We start from the raw sequence: 19,854 nt of genomic DNA on the forward strand, positions 1-19,854 counted from the left end.
CCTGTCAAATCACAACATGAGATTTCAAACAGACACAAAGATGACAGAGATGTTAGAATTATCTGGCAAACATTTTCAAGTAGTCATCATAAAAATGGTTCAACCTGCAAATGAACATTGGTTCATTGGGTGCAAATGGGTCAACAGACACACTTGAAACAAATGAAAGAATAGAAAGTTTTGGCAAAGAAGTAGAAGATAAAAAGAACAACCGAATGAAAATTTTAGAATGGAAAAATATAATAATTGAAATAAAAATTCAATGGATAGACTCAAAAAGTAAGATGGAGGGTACAGGGTGAAGATTGAGTGAACTGGAAAATAAAGCAACAGAAATTACCCAATCTGAATATCAAAGGGAAAATAGTCTAAAAAATAAAAAAATAAACAGAGCTCCAGGTACCTGTGGGACTATAACATATGACCTAGCATTCATGTAACCATAGTGCTAGAAGGAGATGAGAAAGAGGCCAGGAAATCTATTGAATCTAATGAAATCATTGATTTATGCATCTGTCCCTCCACCCATCCTACAGAATTTCGATTACTGTAGAATATAGGGCCAAGAAATAGACTCACACCAATATTCCCAAGTGATTTTTCAAAGGTGAAAAATTAATTTATTGGAGGACAGACAGCCTTTTCAACAAATGGTGCTGGACCAATTGGACATCCATAGGCAAAAAAGTGAACTTCAGCCTAAACCTCACACTTCATTTATTTATTTATTATTTGTTCTTTTTTTTTTTTGTAGAGACAGAGTCTCACTTTATGGCCCTCGGTACAGTGCCGTGGCCTCACACAGCTCACAGCAACCTCCAACTACTGGGCTTAAGTGATTCTCTTGCCTCAGCCTCTGGAGTAGCTGGGACTACAGGTGCCCGCCACAACGCCCGGCTATTTTTTTGTTGCAGTTTGGCTGGGGCCAAGTTTGAACCTGTCACCCTCAGTATATGGGGCCGGCGCCTTACCGACTGAGCCACAGGTGCCACCCTATTTGTTCTTTTTTGAGACAGAGTCTCACTATGTCGCCTTCTGTAGAGCGCTGTGGTGTCACAGCTCACAGCAACCTCAAACTCTTGGGCTCAAGTGAATCTCTTGCCTCTGCCTCCCAAGTAGCTGGAACTACAGATGCCCACCACAATGCCCGGCTGGTTTTTGGTTGTTGTTGTTGCAGGTGTCATTGTTGTTTAGCTGGCCCAGGCTGGGTTCGAACCTGCCAGCCTTGGTGTAGGTGGCTGGTGCCCTACCCACTGAGCTACGGGTGCCGCCCCCACATTTCATTTGAAAAAACACGATTTGTAGAAAAACATTAGAGGGGTGGTGCCTGTGGCTCAACGGGGTAGGGCGCCTGTCCCATATGCCAGAGGTGGCGGGTTCAAGCCCAGCCCTGGCCAAAAAAAAAAAAAAAAAAAAAACCACAAAAAAAAAAAAAAGAAAAACATTAGAGAAAATCTTTAGACTCCAAAGCTAAGCAAAGAGTTCTTAGACTTGACACCCAAGTCTTTTAGGATCCATAAAAAGAAAAAACTATGAACTGGATCTCATCAAAATAAAAAATTTTGTTCTGTGTTAAAAGGATGAAAAAACAAGGGAGAAGTATTTGCAAGCTCCATGTGTGACAAAGGATTAGTATGTAGGATGTATAGAGAACTCTCAAAACTCCACAGCAAAAACAAACAATCCAATGAGAAAATGAACAGGAAACACGAGGAAACCTTTTCCCAAACAGGCTATCCGGATGACGTACACACTCATCAAAAGATGTCCACTATCACTAACCATTAGGGAACTGCAAATTAAACCACTCTGAAGTATCACACCAATTGTACACACCAGTTAGAATGGCTAAAATAAAAACTAGTGGCAACACCAGATGCTGATGAGAATGCAGAGAAATTGTATCACTCATGCATTCCTGGTGGGAATGTAAAATAGAACAGCCACTCTGGAAAAGCCTGGTAGTTTCTTAAAACACTAAACATGTAATTACCACATGACCAGTAATTGCACTCCAGGGCATTTATCCTGGAGAAACGAGAACTTATCTTCACACAAAAACCTGTACAGGAATATTGATAGCTTTATTCATAATAGCCCAAAGCTGGGAACAACCAGACACCCATTTGATGAGTGAATGTCTAACTAACTGTGGAATACTACTCACTATTGATATTCCCAGCAACCCACATGAATCTCCAGAGAATTCTGCGGAATGAAAAAGACCAATCCTTAAAGGTTACTTGCTGTATGATTCCATGTATATAATATTCTTGAAATGACAAACTTATGGAAATGGAAAACAGATTAGTTTTCCATCTAGAGATAGGAGAGGTGAGAAGGAAAGTGGATATGGCTAGAAGAGGGAAACTTGGTGATGGAAATGTTCTGTATTTTGATTGTGTTGATGTCAATAACTTCGTTGCACTATAGCTTTGCAAGATGCTACCATTGAAGGAAACTGAGTAAAGAGCACATGAGATTATTCTGTATTACATCTTTTTTTTTTTTTTAAGAGATGGGGTCTTTCTATGTTGCCCAGGCTGGTCTCAAACTCCTAGACTCAAGGGATCTTTTTACCTAAGCCTCCTGAATAGCCAGGACTATGGGCACATACTCTGTATTATTTCTTACAACTAAATGTAGCTAAAGGCTTAATATAAGAAAATTCATACTGATGCCTGGATCCCACTCCCAGTGACTCTGATTTAAAAGTGATCTAACATGCATCCAGGATTAAAAACCACTAGGCTGGGCGGCGCCTGTGGCTCAGTGAGCAGGGCGCCGGCCCCATATGCCGAGGGTGGCGGGTTCAAACCCAGCCCTGGCCAAACTGCAACGAAAAAATAGCCGGGCGTTGTGGCGGGTGCCTGTAGTCCCAGCTGCTCAGGAGGCTGAGGCAGGAGAATCGCCTAAGCCCAGGAGTTGGAGGTTGCTGTGAGCTGTGTGATGCCACGGCACTTTACCGAGGGCCATAAAGTGAGACTCTGTCTCTACAAAAAAAAAAAAAAAAAAAAAACCACTAGGCTAGGCCAGTGCACCTTAAAACCTAATATGGATATAACTTTTCTAGAAACCTTATTAGAACAGCTCAGTAGGTCTGAGGTGGGGCCTGAGATCCTATATTTCTAACAAACTTCCAGGCGATGCCCATGAACCTCTCTTTGAGTAGCAAGGGCCTCTGTGCAATGGTTGCATCCAGGTAGGGTATTATCAGAGAAACTGTGAAAAATGCAGGACACTGGGCTCCAGCTTTGGAGACTCTGACTTAGTAGGTCTGGACTGGGGGCTCCAGCTCTGTATTTTTTAATACTTCCCTCCAGTGAATGTGGTGCGCAGCCAGGTTTGGGATCTAGCAGTAAGATGCTTCTTGCTCCTGGCTCCCTGTGTACAAGCTTTTGACATTCAAGGCCAATAACAGAATCAAAGATCCTTATCGTCATACCCAGCACTTTCACTGCCTTAGACTCGGGGTCAGGCCTGGGGACTTTGTTTCCCTCATCTGCCAATGGACCTCCTTATGGCAATTCATCCTGTCCAGTGGGCTTCTGCCAGTGTCACCTACCAAAACATGCCCAGGTGTCCTGCCTGTTGGTGGCCTTCTAGATGCCAGCCCCCTACTCCTTTCTTCATCCTTTTGGAAGATACCTTGGTCCAAGTTCAAGTTCTCTCTCACCTGGGCTAATGTCCTAGCCCCTATCTGATTGGCATGCTCCCAACCTCACCTGCCTGTGACTTCCATGTTTCTCTCTTCCACTTACTTATTCACCCTGTTTAATAATTTTGCTTGATTTATGGGTTTCCTATACCATCATTTACTTCATATATATATATTTAAATAGATGCATAGATGCAATTTTTTAGCTTAAATTTATTTTACTATCGCATATGCAAAACCAGCCATCTGGTTCTTTTATCATCTACAGGAGCTTTCCATAGGAGTAAATCAGATGACAACAAAATAATGCAATGAAGTTCTAGCCAGATATTTCAAAGAAGGCTCTGCTTTGTTAAAAAGAAAGATTAGCAAGGTTAAGATGGCGTCAAAGACCCAGCAGCACCACACTGAGACCTTCCTGGAGGTAATCAGTCAGAATGAAATATAATTGAAAACCAGTGCAAGTCAATATTAATTAATGTCACATCTATGTACCATTTACATTCACTTCAGGTACCACATAAAATGTGGCAAACGTCATATGTTTATCCTCCTGATATGATTATTTTGCCCTAAGTGCCTTGAAGAAGTTTAAACTCTATAGGCCATTAGTATGACATTTTCTTCGTGTTTTGACCCACTACACTCCGATAAAAATGGAGTTGCTGTCCTCACACACCCCAGGTTCTTTCAGACTTTGGATCCCTGCACCTGTTATTCCCTTTTCCCGGAAAAGGAATGTATCCTGAGGATTGGGACATTGTATTTATTATTGTCACCTTCTGGGCCTACTTCAGAACCTGCCTAGAACAAAGTAGGTAAGAAGGATGAGAAGAAGAAAGGGAAGGTTGATAAAGAAGACGGGAAGAAGAGAGGAAAAGAGAAAGGTAGGTAGGAAGGAAAAGATGGAAGTATAGAAAGAAGGAAGGGAGGGAGGGAGGAATTGGTGAACTTCTATGTATCCCACAAAACCCATCTTAAAAGTTCCTCTTTGAAGACTTCCTGTATCCTTTAGCCACTGCTAAGCATTACTTCCTCTAAGTTACCCTAGTACTGTTTCCATACTCTGTTAAGCTCTGCTCAGTGGTAGTATCATAGCCAATGAGGTTTATCCAAGGCATGATGATTGCAAATTGAAAACTTTCCATATCTCTATTAAGGTATGTGACACTTTGTATTCTACTGAATGAATTCAGGTACGTTTCACTTAGACACAATCCTTACAAGGATAGGGGCAATGTGATATTCACTTGTATTTCAGCACCTAGCCCAGTGGTTCTCAGCCTTGGATGCATATTGGAATCACATGGGGAGTTACAAACACTATTGATGCCTTGCCTCACCCACCTGGACATGATTATGATTTAATTTGTGTGGGCTATGTCTGGGTATCAGGATTTTTAAAACTCTTCAGATGGTCCCTTTGCAGCCAAGATTATGAACCACTGTCCTAACCCAAATCTGATTGGTAGGAGGGGTTCAAGAAATGATGAGTGAATGAATCGATAAATCTCGCTTTTCACACCACAGTTCTGACCTAACATGACCATTTCAGGGTTTCATGTTATGCTAATTCATTAATATATTCAGGAACTATTAATTAAGCAATAATGTGGTACCAGGTGGTATGCTAGGCTGAGCTGCTGGAGATGGAAATGTGAATAAGACTCCCACTCCTCCCCCTCATTTCCAATATGCCTTAGGGAAAGGTGGAGCCTTGTCCTAGTTCATCCAGGAACTTTCTGTCCTGCTGGTTAATTGGCCAGTTCCAAACGCAATCATTTCTCTAGTGACTGACAGCAAATCTTCCTTCTGGCTGCTTCATCTGGCAAATGCTATCTAAGGACAGACTCTATTCACTCACAGAGAAAAGAAGATCCCAGGGATGTGAGCAAGTCAAGAACCCAGAAAGTGGTCTTGTCTAGCTCTCTCCACACACTGCAGAAGTGAAAGGGGAGTCTCTCGGGTGTCAGACCAAAGTCCCCGTGCTGCTCAAACAAGCTACTTTCTGGGTGTGTATTTACACTAAGAAAACTGAAGGCCCCAGGATAGGATTGAGATCTTAATCACCCCACAGGTAAAGATCTTAATCACCCCACAGGTGAAGGGAATTTCTTTCTTGGTGCAACTATCCCAGACTTACTTCAAAACTCTGCAGTCCTGATTTCTGAAAGAGCAAGATAATGACCAATTTTTTGTGTGACCATTGCTCTGGACCACACTTTGATAATATCTCCTCTCAACTGTTGTTCACAGCTTCCTAACTGGTTTTCCTGCTCCACGTTTCAGCCTCTTCCACCAAGAAGCTAGATGATCTTTTGAAAACCCCCAATCCAATGTCTTTCATGGCTTCTCACTGTTGTGGGGATATATGGAAATCCCCCTATGTGAAATACAAGGTTACCCAAATAAAGCTGGGCTGACATAGGTCCAATCTACTTATGGTAGTGCATTCAAAAGAAATTCAAGTCCAACATCCAGAAAAAGAAAAGTTATGGAAGAATAACTCTGACCTTTACGGAAAACTCTCAAAGAGGCAAAAACATCCTACAGAACTTCTTTGCCCATCTGTCACTTCAGAGGGGCACCATTGTATCCACTGCTCACCAGCAGCTCTCCCTCTCCTCTCCCCAAAACTTTAGCTTGCCTTGGTTTCTCCTCTGTTCCCTCTTTCCTTCTTTCACCCTCTTTAATCTTTCTGATTTGTCAAAGGGCACCAGGCCACGTCTAATATAAACAAACTAGGCTTTCTTGTGTCTTCCCCTCTTTATTCATTATGCCAATCAGCCCGACACAAGTCCAAAAGACCAGCCATCCGACAGAATCTACTCTGGAAGCCGACGGGGACGGCCGGGCAGTCCCAGGTTTGTGTTAGTACCTTTGACCCTTTCACACAAGAGCTTTTCCCATTGGGTCCCAACTCACTGCGCAGGCTTGTCTGACACTCCACTCTCCGTTCACACCCCCATACCTCTGCAAATGCTGCTCTGTCTGCTGCTGATACCCGTTCCCTGCCTCTCAACCGGACGAGACATTCAATTAATTCTTTACTACCCAGTTGTGATGTCACTTCCTTGAAGGCATTCCTCAGTGCCATTAAACAGTGCTAATTTGCTTCCTTCTCCAGGGCTTTTCTGAACTTTGTACATATCTCAATCATTGCCTTATCAAGCTGGGTTGTAATTCCTTAATTACTAGTCAGGCTTTCTCACTAGATGATGGTGTCAAATTTGGGTCTGAGTCATTTCTGTGTACTCAGAGCCAAGACCTGGGGAGGTGCTCAATGGGCAGTTACTAAATGCTCCAGAGAAACCTTCCCCTGTCCTCTCGTCCCCGATCATCCTCTGGGGATACTGGGGAGTGTGTGCCATGTCACAAACCTGCCCTGGCCCTCTCCTGGCTACACCCGCAGGTCCTCCCTTGTCTGGCTAGCCTTCTGGAGCTGTCTGTCTCTCCCTCTGAGTCTGGTCAGGGCTGGTTCTCACATAGTCAAAAATAAAAGGAGGCAAATCATCCAAGCAAAGAAGTAAACAAAGGAAGCGAAGATTGGTTGGTTTGTTTGTTTTGAGACAGAGTCTCACTATGTGGCCCTCGGTAGAGTGCTGTGGCATCACAGCTCACAGCAACCTCAGACTCCTGGGCAAGCAATTCTCTTGCCTCAGCCTCCCAAGTAGCTGGGACTACAGGTGCCTGCCACAACGTCCGGCTATTTTTTGTTGCAGTTGTCATTGTTGGTTAGCTGGCCCAGGCCGGGTTGGAACCCACCAACTTCGGTGTATGTGGCTGGTGCCATAACCACTGTGCTACGGGTGCCAAGCCGCCATCCAGATTTGAAAGGAAGAAGTAATACTATCTATTTGTAGATGACATAGAAAATCCTAAGGAATCTATAAGAAAATTATTAGCACTAATACGTGGGTTCTAGGGGTCCAAGTCCTCTGTTCGGCCTCATGGGGCCCCTGTGTCACCTAGCTCTGCTCCTTGGTTGACATTTCCTAGCAGTGCACCCTACCCCGTGCTGCCTGCGTCCCCCTCTCTGAACTGGTCACAGCCTTTTTGTGTCTCTTCGTCACCCCATCTCTAAAGTCCAGAGGCATAAATATTGAAGCTGAGAGTTGGGCCTACATTTTTTCATTTAGTCCCAACAGTAACTCTCTGAAATAGGAACTATTCTTTTTAGCCACACTTTTCTTTTCTTTTTTTTTTAATTTTATTTATTTATTTATTTTATTGTTAAATCATAGCTGTGTACATTAGTGCAATCGCCTGTACCCATTCTAAGATGCACCACAGATGTGGCCCCACCCTAGCCACACTTTTTAGACAAGGCTCTCGAAGCCTATCTCCTCTGGGCAAGTCACACGGTTATGTGGCCCACTGGGCTTTGAAGCAAGGGTTGTCTGACTTCAGCATCCAAATTCAGAACCTAAAATATGGAAAGGACAGAGAGGCCCAGTTCCAATGCCACCTCCTCTGGCTAAAGGCGCCTCTACTCTCCCAACCCAAGCTCCCAAGGTTGATAATATTGGTGCCTCCTTACAGAGTGCAGCCCTGACTCTGTACCATGACCATTTACGCAGAGCTTTTCTCTCCCATTTGGCAGGAAGATCCTTGGGAGCAGGAACCACATTGTTTTAGCTTTGTAGCCTCATGTGTTAGCAGCGCTCGGCACACAGTAGGTACGCAGGGCTTCAGCAAGAGTGACACAAGGTGGTGGAGGGATGATACACTTCCAGGCACCAGACAGACGGCATCGACTGTATCTGGGGTGTCAGAATGATGTGGCTGGAACATATTGTGGGTAGGAGAAGGCTGTCCCTAACCACAAGTGTCCCTTGTGCCCCACCAAGGCTACAGAGGAGCCAACCTAGAGAGAAAAGCCCACTCTTCCTGGCAGGTATTTGCGCGCCATCTTTGTTACTGTGCGACAGGCCCACTCCAAATACATTGAATGAATCTGCTGTGTGACTTTGAACCCTTCTCTTGACTTCTCTGGGCTGCCTCTGTCTCCCCTTTTCTTGGCAGTGGGGCCACTGGTTCATGCAAATGTTTACATAAACAGATAAAAGCAGCTTGCGTGGTTGGAGTGGCAGAGTGGGGCACCCACAATGGCATCTGCTCACCTCTTCCCTTCCTCTTTAAAGCCTCAGACTCCCTTCAGGCCGTCAGGGCAATTTGATAACTACCCAGCTAGAAGAACTCTAAAAGTCCTCAAAAATGCAGAAAGCTCTGTAAGGAACATTTGCATTTTTTTTTTTTTGTAGAGACAGAGTCTCACTTTACTGCCCTCGGGTATAGTGCTGTGGTGTCACACGGCTCACAGCAACCTCCAGCTCTTGGGCTTACATGATTCTCTTGCCTCAGCCTCCTGAGCAGCTGGGACTACAGGCACCCGCCACAACGCCTGGCTATTTTTTTTGTTGTTGCAGTTTGGCCAGGGCTGGGTTTGAACCCGCCATCCTCAGTGTATGGGGCCAGCGCCCTACTCGCTGAGCCACAGGCGCCGTCCAACATTTGCATTTTTTAAAGAGTGGCTCTGAAAAGGGAAATCCCTTCTGGTACATTTGGACAACTATTCTTGAGTGTCTAAGGTGCTTGAATGGCGGGATGTGAGGCACGTCTAATAGAAGGAGGGAGTAGGGTTGTGTTAAGATGGAAGGTGGATGTTCCTCTGCGCCTACAAACCATACTGGGTACAGGCAACCACTTGTGCAGCCTTAACTTCCGTGTAAGTGGGCCCCGGCCACACAGCATGTCAGCAGTCAGCAGCTCAGATCCTGTCACACTGCCACCTCTTTTCTTTCTTTCTTTTTTTTTTTTGTAGAGACAGAGTCTCACTTTATGGCCCTCGGTAGAGTGCCGTGGCCTCACACAGCTCACAGCAACCTCCAACTCCTGGGCTCAAGCGATTCTCTCGCCTCAGCCTCCCGAGTAGCTGGGACTACAGTCGCCCGCCACAACGCCCGGCTATTTTTTGGTTGCAGTTCGGCGGGGACCGGGTTTGAACCCGCCACCCTCGGTATATGGGGCCGGCGCCTTACCGACTGAGCCATAGGCGCCGCCCTCTTTTCTAAATGGGCATCTGCTCCAATCTAACTTCTCTCCATTAATTTTCCCCCTCCCCCTTGTTTTCCGGAACTCACTAAAATCTCTGCTGGTTTTAAGCAGTTTAAATAGTGCTATGAACTCATGGGGCGAGGCTGAACAAATGGATGGGTGATAGGCAAACAGTGCTGCGTTTTAGTATTTTAGTTAAAATTCTACACAGCACTTGAGATATATAACATAATCACACAGGAACGATTTAGCTTCTCAGGCAAACAATCACGGAGTCTAGGAAATGGAAAAAAAAGTAGTCTCCCCTTCCCGTCCCGTCCCTTCCCTTCCCTTCTCTTTCTTTTCAAGACAGAGTCTCATTGCTGCCCAGGCTACAGTGCTGTGGTATCAGCCTAGCTCACAGCAACCTGACTCTTAGGTTCAAGTGATCCTCCTGCCTCAGTCTCCCAGGTAGCTGGGACTATAGGCACCCACCACAACACCTGGCCAATTTTTCTATTTTTAGTAGAGATGGGTTTTGCTCTTGCTCAGGCTGGTCCCAAACTCCTGAGCTCAAGGGATCCTCCCACGTTGGCCTTCCAGAGTGCTAGGATTGCAGGTGTGAGCTATCGTGCCCAGCCAATAATCATAGTTTTCATAAATTGTCTCCAAGATGACCTCTCCAATGCAGGGAAGTTACAGCTGTGAATATACAGCATGTTCTGTGAATACACAGCTGTCCTAGCCCAGCCCTGGCTGCCCCTACGCTGTCCCCTGTCTTGCTGTTTTCACAGTCCCTGAGTCCAGTGTGTACATGTTCAAGAGAGCTGTTAACCAACTATTAGTTCCTAGCGGAGATTCTCCCCAGTACAATCAGAGCAAATACCCAATAATTGGAATAGAGGATTACTGGGCAATTGTAAAGAGAAATGTGTACACCCATGTTTTCAGTGGTATTATTCATGATAACCAGAAGATGGAAGCAAGCCAAGTGCCTTTCACCCAGTGAATGAATAAACGGAGTGTGGTTACATACACACACACATATGAACACTCAGAAGAATATTATTCAGCCTTAAAGAATAAAATTTTGACACATGCTACACAACATGGGTGAACCTTGAGGACATTGTGCGATGTGAAATAACCCAGTCAGAGAAAGACAAGTGCTTCATGATTCCACTTAGCTGGGTCCTCAGAGCCATCAAATTTACAGAGAAGTAAATGGTGGCTGCCAGGGGCTAAGGGGAGGAGGAATGGGAAGTTAGCATTTAGTGTGTAAGGAGTTTGGGTTTTGCAAGATGAAAAAGCTCTGGAGATGGATGGTGGTGACAGTTGCGTGGTTGTGAATATATTTAACGCCACTGAACTGTGCACATAAAATAGTTCAAATGGCAAGTTATGTTACAGATATTTTATCACAATTAAAAATAAATACATACATGAGAAACTACTCCTTAAAACATTTTGATGGGATCTAACATTAAAGGGTTTGTCATTTAAGGGGATCTTAAGAAGGAATCTTCCTAAGAATTCTGGGTAGACTGAAAGGGAGCATCTTACAGTGGACGCCGGGGCACTGACTGCATTGTTACACATGAAATCAAGTTTTCTTAAACTCACGTTCCCACATGAGTGACTCCAGATGCTTCCTCCAATTGGATTTCTCCTCCTCCCAGTTGAGGAATCAGGGATTGGTCTCTCCTATGCTCCTAGGGAAGCAGGATTCTGAATGAAACCCGACTATGATGAAAAAGTGAAACTTAAAAAAAAATCAGCACAGAGCAAGGTTTCAAACATGAAATACAGCAAAATAATATGTATAGCATGAGCATATAGAGAAATGTGCCAGGGTGCGGGGAGTGCATCTTTGAAAGATAGGCAACTCTTCCCAGAGGTTGCTCGAATTAACCTCCACTTGTGTGTTCTTTTGATTAGGAGGGAAAACGAGGCATACAAGAGGTGGCCCAGCAACAAGGGTAAAAACAGCATGAGTTTCCCTGCACAGGATGACAGAAACCAATTTACTGTCTCAGCTGTGTGTCTGGGGCACATTTTCACCTGCCAGCATGCATGGGAAGGCCTGCGATCCCACACCTTCTCTTGCCGGCCGCCTCCTGGAGAGAGAGCAGGCTCTGCCTTAGCTGGAGGAAACACCAGTACCAGCAGACGCATCCCTCCACCCCTAGCAAGCGGGCTGCTCAACCTCAGCATCGTCACTCTTACAAGGGACAGGGATTCTGCACAAAATCACCAGGTCTCTGACTTCACAGAGAAGCAACTTTACCAAGACCACACAGCGAGTTAGGGGTGGAGCTGAAAATGGCACTCAGGCTTTCTTGGCTCCGAGTCCCCTTTTCTAGGATCAAAGAGCTAACATGGTAGCGCTTACCGTGGGCCAGGCATGGTGCTTGGGGACTTACGTGCGTTGTCCCACAATGCTAGGGGTAACTATTATTGTAATTACTTTTCCAGATGAAACTGAAGTATAGAGAGGTTAAGTAATTTGCGGAGGGTCATGGAGCTAACAAAAGGCAGAATCTAGATTTAGTTCTTAAATTTTGTTATTTTTGAGACAGTTTCACTATGTCACCCTTGGTAGAGCACCCTGGTGTCATCACAGCTCACAGCAACCTCAACCTCTTGGGCTTGCACAATCCTCCTGCCTCGGCCTCTCAAGTAGCTGGGACTACAGGTACCCACCACTATGCCTGGCTAGTTTTTCTGTTTTTAGTAGAGGCACGGTCTCCCTCTTGCTCAGGCTGATCTTGAACTCCTGAGCTCAGGTGATCCACCTGCCTCACCCTCCCAGAGAGTCAGGATTACAGGCGTGACCCACAGTGCCCAGAATCTACGTTTTGACCAGGTCTATGTGACCTCTCTATTTGTTTGTATCCAATGCCTCTTCCCTTTCTTTTCCCAAAGGTTTTTTTTATTTTTGTTTTTTGTAAAAATAAAATACAAATACAGAAAACCACACAGACCTAGCATATGAATTAATGGATTGTTATAAGGCAAACACCTGGAAAGAGAATTAAGCCACACACCCTCCCCAGGCCCTTCCAGGTGTCCTGTCCTGCCCGTGGCCCCCACACTAAACCACTATCCTGACTTTCAAGAAATCAACCCTGGGTCTTTTAAAATTATTTTATTACCCAAATGTGTATCTCCAGACAATGCATTCTTGCCCGCTTGAAAACTCTGATATGTCTTTTAACTCTTTAAAGATTGATGGCTTCCTCATCCAACATTTTTATTTCCTTATACTTTTTGTTGTAAGAATCTAGAAATTTGACTCCAGCATCTTCCATGGCCTAATGTTGCTAACCACACACTTGAGTTTCAGCTCTGCTTTGCCCTCTCTGCACCCCGCAAATTGCCAGCCAGAGCCAGAGACTGGCTCTGATGCAGCTTCATCCCCGGTGGTAAGACTGCAGGTGGGGTTTGGCTTCTCCGGGAGGCACATAATGTCTGTTCATCTTATTTTTGGATGATCTGAGCAGCTATCAATGCTTAATGTCTAAGTCGATTCCTCTGTTCTTTACAAATTAAAACAAACAAACAAACAAACATTTTTCTAACTATGGTAAAATACATACAACATAGAATGCGCCATCCTAACCATTTTAAGTATATGGTTCAGTAAGTGTTACGTATATTCATATTGCTGTGCAACCAATCTCCGGAACTCTCTTTATCTTGTAAAAACTGAATCTCCATATCTGAAAGAATGGACTTGCTAAAATAACAGAGAAATAGCAATAACAGAATATTATCTAACTCATGGTTTCTAAGTAAGGGCTAAGATCACTCATATTAGCTCTCTCTCTCCCTCTCTTTCACTCCCTGACAGGCACCCGTCAGGGGCTCTGTTTTTACAACATCTGAAAAGAGCTAATGAAAGGAACTTTAGACCTCTCTAGACCTATTGACTATAAACAACCTTTTTGACCTTGCTTTTTACAGACTTGGAGAGTTCCTGAATGGACAGTGGTGGTGATGGTGGGGGTAGGGGGGTGGTCTGGAATCTTCAAGCCTCAGTCCCTGTTCAAAAACCACGTCTCTAAGGCAGAATCAATGACAAGGTCACACAATCACCAGTGATGAGGCTGTTTCTGTTATTGGCCTGCCGCTAAGAACAGGGAAGGAGCAGAGTTGATGCAGCTGTTCGCAGCACCCTGTTACTTTGGCTACAGCCACAAATCTTCTTCACCTCCATTATAATCCCTAAATAAAAAGCCCGAATGCCTCGTTCTCCCTGCCACCACTGTCTCTCTCTCTTTCATTTGTGCGTTGACCCTTTTGCATGTGGAAAAGTAAAATAAACTTTTTCTTCTTTCTAGCCTAATCTTTGTCTAGAGAAATCTTCAAAACCTGCATTCACTAGCTCACATCCTAACAAGATCTGTTTCACAACTCTCCATTTTCCCATTTCCCAACCATTGGCACTCACCACTACTTTTTGTCTCCATAAATCTTACTGCTCTAGGGACCTCATGTAAACAGAAGGACATACTATTTGCCCTTTTGTGAGCTGCCGATTTCTCTTAGCCTAAGGTCCTCAAGTATCATCCAGGTTGCAGCATCTTATACGGTTTCCTTCCTTTTTAAACTTTTTAATGACTATGGCACATACTACTGTACACCCTTGGCTATCCTTCTGTGTAAAGCTGAGTGATATTTTATTGTACGAATATGCTACATTTTGCTTATCTGTTCATCCATTGATAGATACTTGGGTTGCTTCTACCCTTTGGGTATTGTGAGTAATGTTGTGAACATGGGTGTACAAATATCTCTTCTAGATCTTTCAGTGCTCTCAGATATTTACACAGAAGTAAAATGACTGGATCATATGATACATTCATGTTTAATTTTTTTGAGGAGCCGCCATACTGTTTTCCAAGTAGTATTTCCACCTTCCTTCATTCCCTGTTAATGTTCATCTCCATCCCCCACCACCATCAGAGGGTATTCAACTACGTAACCAGTTATATTGAGATCTGAAAGGCAGAGGTCCTTAGAATAGCCTGAAACAGAGAACTACACAGAAGCCAGGCAGTAGGTGATGCATTCGTTGGTAGATTCAGGGAATCCCATGTAGCCATTTAGAATATGGTTATCAAGGAGTATTTGATGACATGAGAAGATGTCTTTAATATTGCTTAAGTTTTAAAAAGAAGGTGTCTACAAAAGACAGTATGCATGGTGCGTCCACAGTTCTGATCAAAAGGCAACTGTACATTAGGGTGAGAAGCTCTCTCAGCTGACTCCCACTTCTCTGAGCCACTGGATTGGCTGAAGCCTCCTGCTCCTTGCAAAGCATAATGATTCAGTTCTAGTTTTTACACCTTTTGTTTCCAACCACTGAATTGTACAGAAACTAAGAATCCCCTTAGTCGTTAGTTGTTTCCAAACTTGTTTATTCCAATTGTATTATATATGATTGAGCAGGAAGGAATCTGCTTATATAGGATACGAATGAATTACATACGACACAAGGAAGTGAAATATGAGTGCGGAAAGAGTGTTGCTTCTAGAAGAACAATGTCAGATACTTGGAGAAGATGCATTGAACAAATGTCAGATTCGGGGTCGATGAGATACCTGGGAAAGCCTGGGGACATCACCTCTTAGAGAGGGCCTATCCCTGGGTCATCATCACCCTGGAGCCTCAATTATTGTCACCTTTATGATCCTAGATTTTCACAACTATCCACAGTGAGCTATCGGTTACACCATACTCACTAACTGTGTAGAGTTAAGAAACTATTTTTATTCTGTTGCAAACCCTCAGGTCAGCATGCTAAAGGCATATCCAGAGCTCATTTCTGCAGTGGCAAATATGTGATGTCTGTTCTTCCATTCTGCCTCAAACCAATGGCAGACATCACTGATCCATCATCAGATTCCTATCTGCTCAATCCATACTTAGTCTCAGAAACCTCTGGGTAGCCACAACCAGTCAACCAGAACTGACATGTGACATGAAGCCTGTGCTGCCTCCCCTGACCCTCTTATGTTACAGAATCTTAAAAAAAAATAAGGTAGAAAATTAAACATACACAAAGTGTCTAAAGCCCTGGCCCCTGGGCCCCTGTTTTATACGTGGTAAGTGTTCAGTGTTCTTTGAGCAAATGGCTGACAAGTGCATGGTCTCCTGTTTCCCAGGGCTAATGGTTCAGCCTTTCTTTCTCACACCACCCTTCTCAGCTTCTTCTTATACCTGTTCTCTGAATTCCTACCAGTCTATAAGACAGCAGAATGGCACAGTGCCCAGAAAGCTCACCATTACCGTTGGTTTCTTTTGGATGTGATATTCTATTCAGGGTTATCTGCAGGTAACCTGGATATCAGAAAACAAAACACTTACTAACTTCTGTCTACGGCAAGGAGGGTGTGACAAGCCAAAAAAAAAAAAAAAATGCTCAGTAACCTCAAAAACTCTGCCCCAAGAAGGGGGGCTATAATCAGACTTCCTTTTTGTCTCATTGTTGTATAGCTTGTTGGAAAGCACAAGTCAGCCTCTCCTCTTCCAGAAAGGAGAGAAATGTGTCCATCTCCCATTCTGCCTTCCCTCCTCCCGCGTGTTTTGAAGTCCCTGGAGTTCAGGAAGCACACGTGACCCAGCCCTGAACTTCTTCTCTCTCCCGCCCCTGCACATGCTGTTCCATCTTCCCGAACCACTATGCCACAGCCCCTACACTGAGATCCTGCCCATCTGCAAGGCCCAGTTCCAATGCCACTCCTGCCAAGAAGCTTCTCTGATTCCAACCACTTAGGCAGAACCTTTGCCATCTCTCAATGTGACAGTCCTTTGTAAGCCTCTTTCATTTTCCTTAGTATATTGTATTATGTTGCTGGTCTAAGGAATGAGCCAAAGGGCAGCCACCACTTATTGAGGGTGCCATCACCACACAAACAACTTACAAGATGTATAGTGCAAATGTGTGTCCCTCCAAGATTAACGTTGAAACTTAAATGCCAAGGTGATGGTATAGAAAGAAAAGGCCTTTGGAAGATGATTAAGCCATGAGGGCTCCGCGCTCATAAATAGGATTAATACCCTTATGAACGAGGCTTCAGGGAGCTGCCCAGCTCTTGCATTTCTTCTGCCGCGTGAGGACATGTGCCTTGCTCCTTCTGTGTGGAAGGAGTTCTCATCAGACCGACTGGCACCTTGATCTTGGACTTTCCCAGCTTTGGACTGTGAGAAAATGAATTTCTAGTCTTCATAAATTATCCAGTCTCAGGTATTTTGTTATAGTAGCACAAACGGAATAACACAAATGTATTATCTCATTTATCTTACAAACCTCTACAACCATGTCCATTTTATAGATGCAGAAACTGAGACTCAGAGAGACCAAGAAGCCCAAAGTCACACGGCTAGTAAGGACAGGGCCAGGTATTCATGAATTCATTCGGTCAATATTTATTTGTTTATTTATTAAAGACCTACAGTGTGCTAGATGTACTCAAGATGTTGGGAGCATAGCAGTAACCAAGCCAAAAGTCCCATCCTCAGAGCTGTCACTCTAGTGAGGTGAGAGAGATCATAACGAAAAATACAAGTAAATAAATACTATGTCAGGCAGTGATAAATGCTATGAGGAAAAAAAATGAATGACGGCTGAGGTGAGTAACCTGTTTTATAAAGGGAGGCCAAGGCAATATGATGACATGTAAGCAGCAATCTATAGGAAGCAAGGGAATGAGTCACACAGAGAATTGTGGAAAAGAGCACCACGGGAGGAAGGAACAGCCTGTGCAAAGGCCCTGGGGTGGGCACATCCTTGACATGTTAGATAAGCAGCAAAGATATTAGTGTGGCCGAAACTGAGTGTGAGGGGGGAAAGGAAGTTGGGTGACAGCAGTTAGGTCACGTAGGGCCTTGAGGCATGGCAGGGACTATGGTTTGACTTTGAGCAAGCTAGGGAGCCCCTGGAGCGTGACTCCCAGAGCCCGTGTTCTTAATTGCTCTGCCGTACTACTGAGTGACTTCATGGGTGAATGTCAAAAGGCACTTGGAGACTTTTTTTTTTTTTTTATTACAACTGATAGGATGGCAGCCAGAGTCTGAAAACAACCCAAGAGAGGGCAAGTTCAGAGCTAACAAGGATGCTAGTTATTATATTAAGAAGGGAAATGTCCGTTCCCTTGGATGTCGGGACTGGCTGAAGTTCTGTGATGGCTTCAGTGGCTCCTCTAACTGGATTTGCGAAAAGTAAATTTCCAAGGCTTGTCCCTGGGTAGGTCTCAGCCCCTCCATGAAAGACGTGCTTGGCTAACAAGAAGCAGCGAGAAAAAGGCAACATCTGCAGTGACTCACCAGACAGAAATGAAAATTGTGTTCAGGCTGGAAAAGAATCCATTTGAAAGTGACACATTTGCCTCCACAAGAGATTATATATATAGTGTTTTATAGTGTATTATATATATATAGCGTTTGATAGTGTATTTTATATATAGTGTGTATATATAGTGTATATATTATATATATATATAGCGTTTGATAGTGTATATATATATAGTGTTTTTCTTTTTCCTTCTCATCTAAAGTGAGGCAGAGCCTTCTCATGCACACGGTCTCCCAGCAGCCTAGAAACCAACTTCTGAAATTCCTACCTTTATTCTCATTGCAATTCCCTCCGAGGCAAAAATACAAATCTAGAGATGTGGCTAGTACCTGCCACCTTAACAACGAAGTGCCATCTGATGACAGGACAGCCAGCATGTGGCCAGGCATTCCCAGGACAATCTCAATGGCAAATTTTCTTCTGATCAGCCCCACTCCCCCAAGCCACCCAGCTGTTCTCACGCTTTGGAGTGTAGAGAATCGCCCAAGGAGCCTGTTGCGATACAGATTTCAGGAAATCTGATTCAGGGCAGTCTGAGATAAAGCCCAGAAGCTGCATTTTTTAAATAAGGAATCCCAGATGATTTGAAGGTAGCCAGAGGCATCCAACCTTTTCCCTCTCTGTGTCAGTCTCATTGAAAAACTAAGAGTTGTCTTTGGCCAACATCAAATATACAAACACCAGCACACACTGATGAGAGAAAAAAAAAAAGAAAAAGTCAGGGCATACTTTTCATGACACTACAGATGAGCAAAAAAAGTCCTCACAGAATCAGCATATGGCCCCTACGGCTGTCTGAGAAACCCACCCCAAATCACCGAATACCCACAATGGCCTGACCCATGTGCACAGGATGTGGTGGCCCCAAATCCCTTCCCAGACCCCTCAGAGACACGTTTTAGTTCCTGGCAGAGGTGGGAGTGCTGCTGATGGAGCCGGAGCAGTGGGCAGTCTTGTAGTGCCAGTTTTTGCCACTGTCCATCCCACCCTTTGTCATTTATCATCCTGACTCGAGCTCCCAGACTCTGCCCAGGGTTTGCTCCCTTGGTCATACCCAGGAAGGTCCAGGTGCCAGGGTTTGGAGCTGCCCTAGATATAGCCATAGCTAGAGAGGGAGCCAGACCTTGCCTAAGGCTCTGATGATGAAATACAACAAAAATGCTGCCTTGTGATGATGAAATACTGCTTTGTTTCTTTTTGTTGTTGTTGTTGTTGTTGAGATGGTGCCTCACTCTGCCACCCTAAGCAGAGTGTGGTGGCGTCATTGTAGTTCACAGCAACCTCGGACTCCTGAGCTGGCCCAGCAACCCTCTTGCCTCAGCTTCCTAAGTTGCTGGGACTACAGGTGCTGGCTAGGACACCCAGCCGGGTTTTTCTTTTTTAATTTTTTGTAGAGATGGGGTCTTGATCTTGCTCAGTCTTATATCAAACTCCCAATTTTAAGCAATCCACACACCTTGGCCTTCCAGAGTGCTAGGCTATTAGGCATGAGCAGCCTTGCCTGGCTGTTTCATTTCTTAATTTGTTAAATTTACATGTTGACAGTAGGTACTCCCTTAGCAGTTGGAAACAAAAGAGCTCAGCATCTATTATTACTATAATTCATTGCAACAGGGAGCCATCAGATGTGGTGCCTGGCTCCAGATCCTGTCCTCATAAATTACAAAGTTGGTTTGAGGGCCCTGTTAGTTGCTTGCTTTGGGCACCTAAATTGCTAATTGAAAAGCTCCTCTGGTGCATGCAGAGCTCTGTTCAGATGCCACCTTCCTTACCCATTCAGTCTACACCATTCTCCTACCC

The 19,854-nt window shown here is 44.4% G+C and overlaps 1 protein-coding gene and 1 non-coding gene across 10 annotated transcripts in view; one reads left to right on the plus strand and one right to left on the minus strand.

The window, feature by feature from the left end:
* HRH1 (histamine receptor H1) overlaps positions 1-19,854 on the minus strand; it is a 93,657-nt gene that overhangs the window by 16,741 nt on the left and 57,062 nt on the right. The window contains exons 1-2 of one of the 9 annotated variants that reach the window (XM_053600697.1): positions 15,803-15,864; positions 11,318-11,406 (exon numbers count right to left, since the gene is read on the minus strand). The exons of 3 other annotated variants lie outside the window; for them this stretch is intronic. Coding sequence is in view for 1 of the 6 variants with exons in the window: in XM_053600696.1 (XP_053456671.1) it covers positions 11,318-11,327 (10 nt within the window). In the remaining 5 variants the exon portion in view is untranslated. Of the gene's footprint in view, positions 1-5,801; positions 5,833-6,583; positions 6,660-11,317; positions 11,407-15,802; positions 15,865-18,663; positions 18,745-19,854 lie in introns of those variants that run through there. 5 more of the 9 variants (XM_053600698.1, XM_053600701.1, XM_053600696.1 and 2 more) reach the window with 5 other exon arrangements.
* Positions 4,731-4,871, plus strand: LOC128592795 (U4 spliceosomal RNA). The gene has a single exon (XR_008382013.1). It is a non-coding gene; the product is annotated as a U4 spliceosomal RNA (small nuclear RNA).

The sequence above is a fragment of the Nycticebus coucang genome, chromosome 8 (assembly GCF_027406575.1).
Source record: "Nycticebus coucang isolate mNycCou1 chromosome 8, mNycCou1.pri, whole genome shotgun sequence".
Classification (NCBI taxonomy): domain Eukaryota; kingdom Metazoa; phylum Chordata; class Mammalia; order Primates; family Lorisidae; genus Nycticebus; species Nycticebus coucang.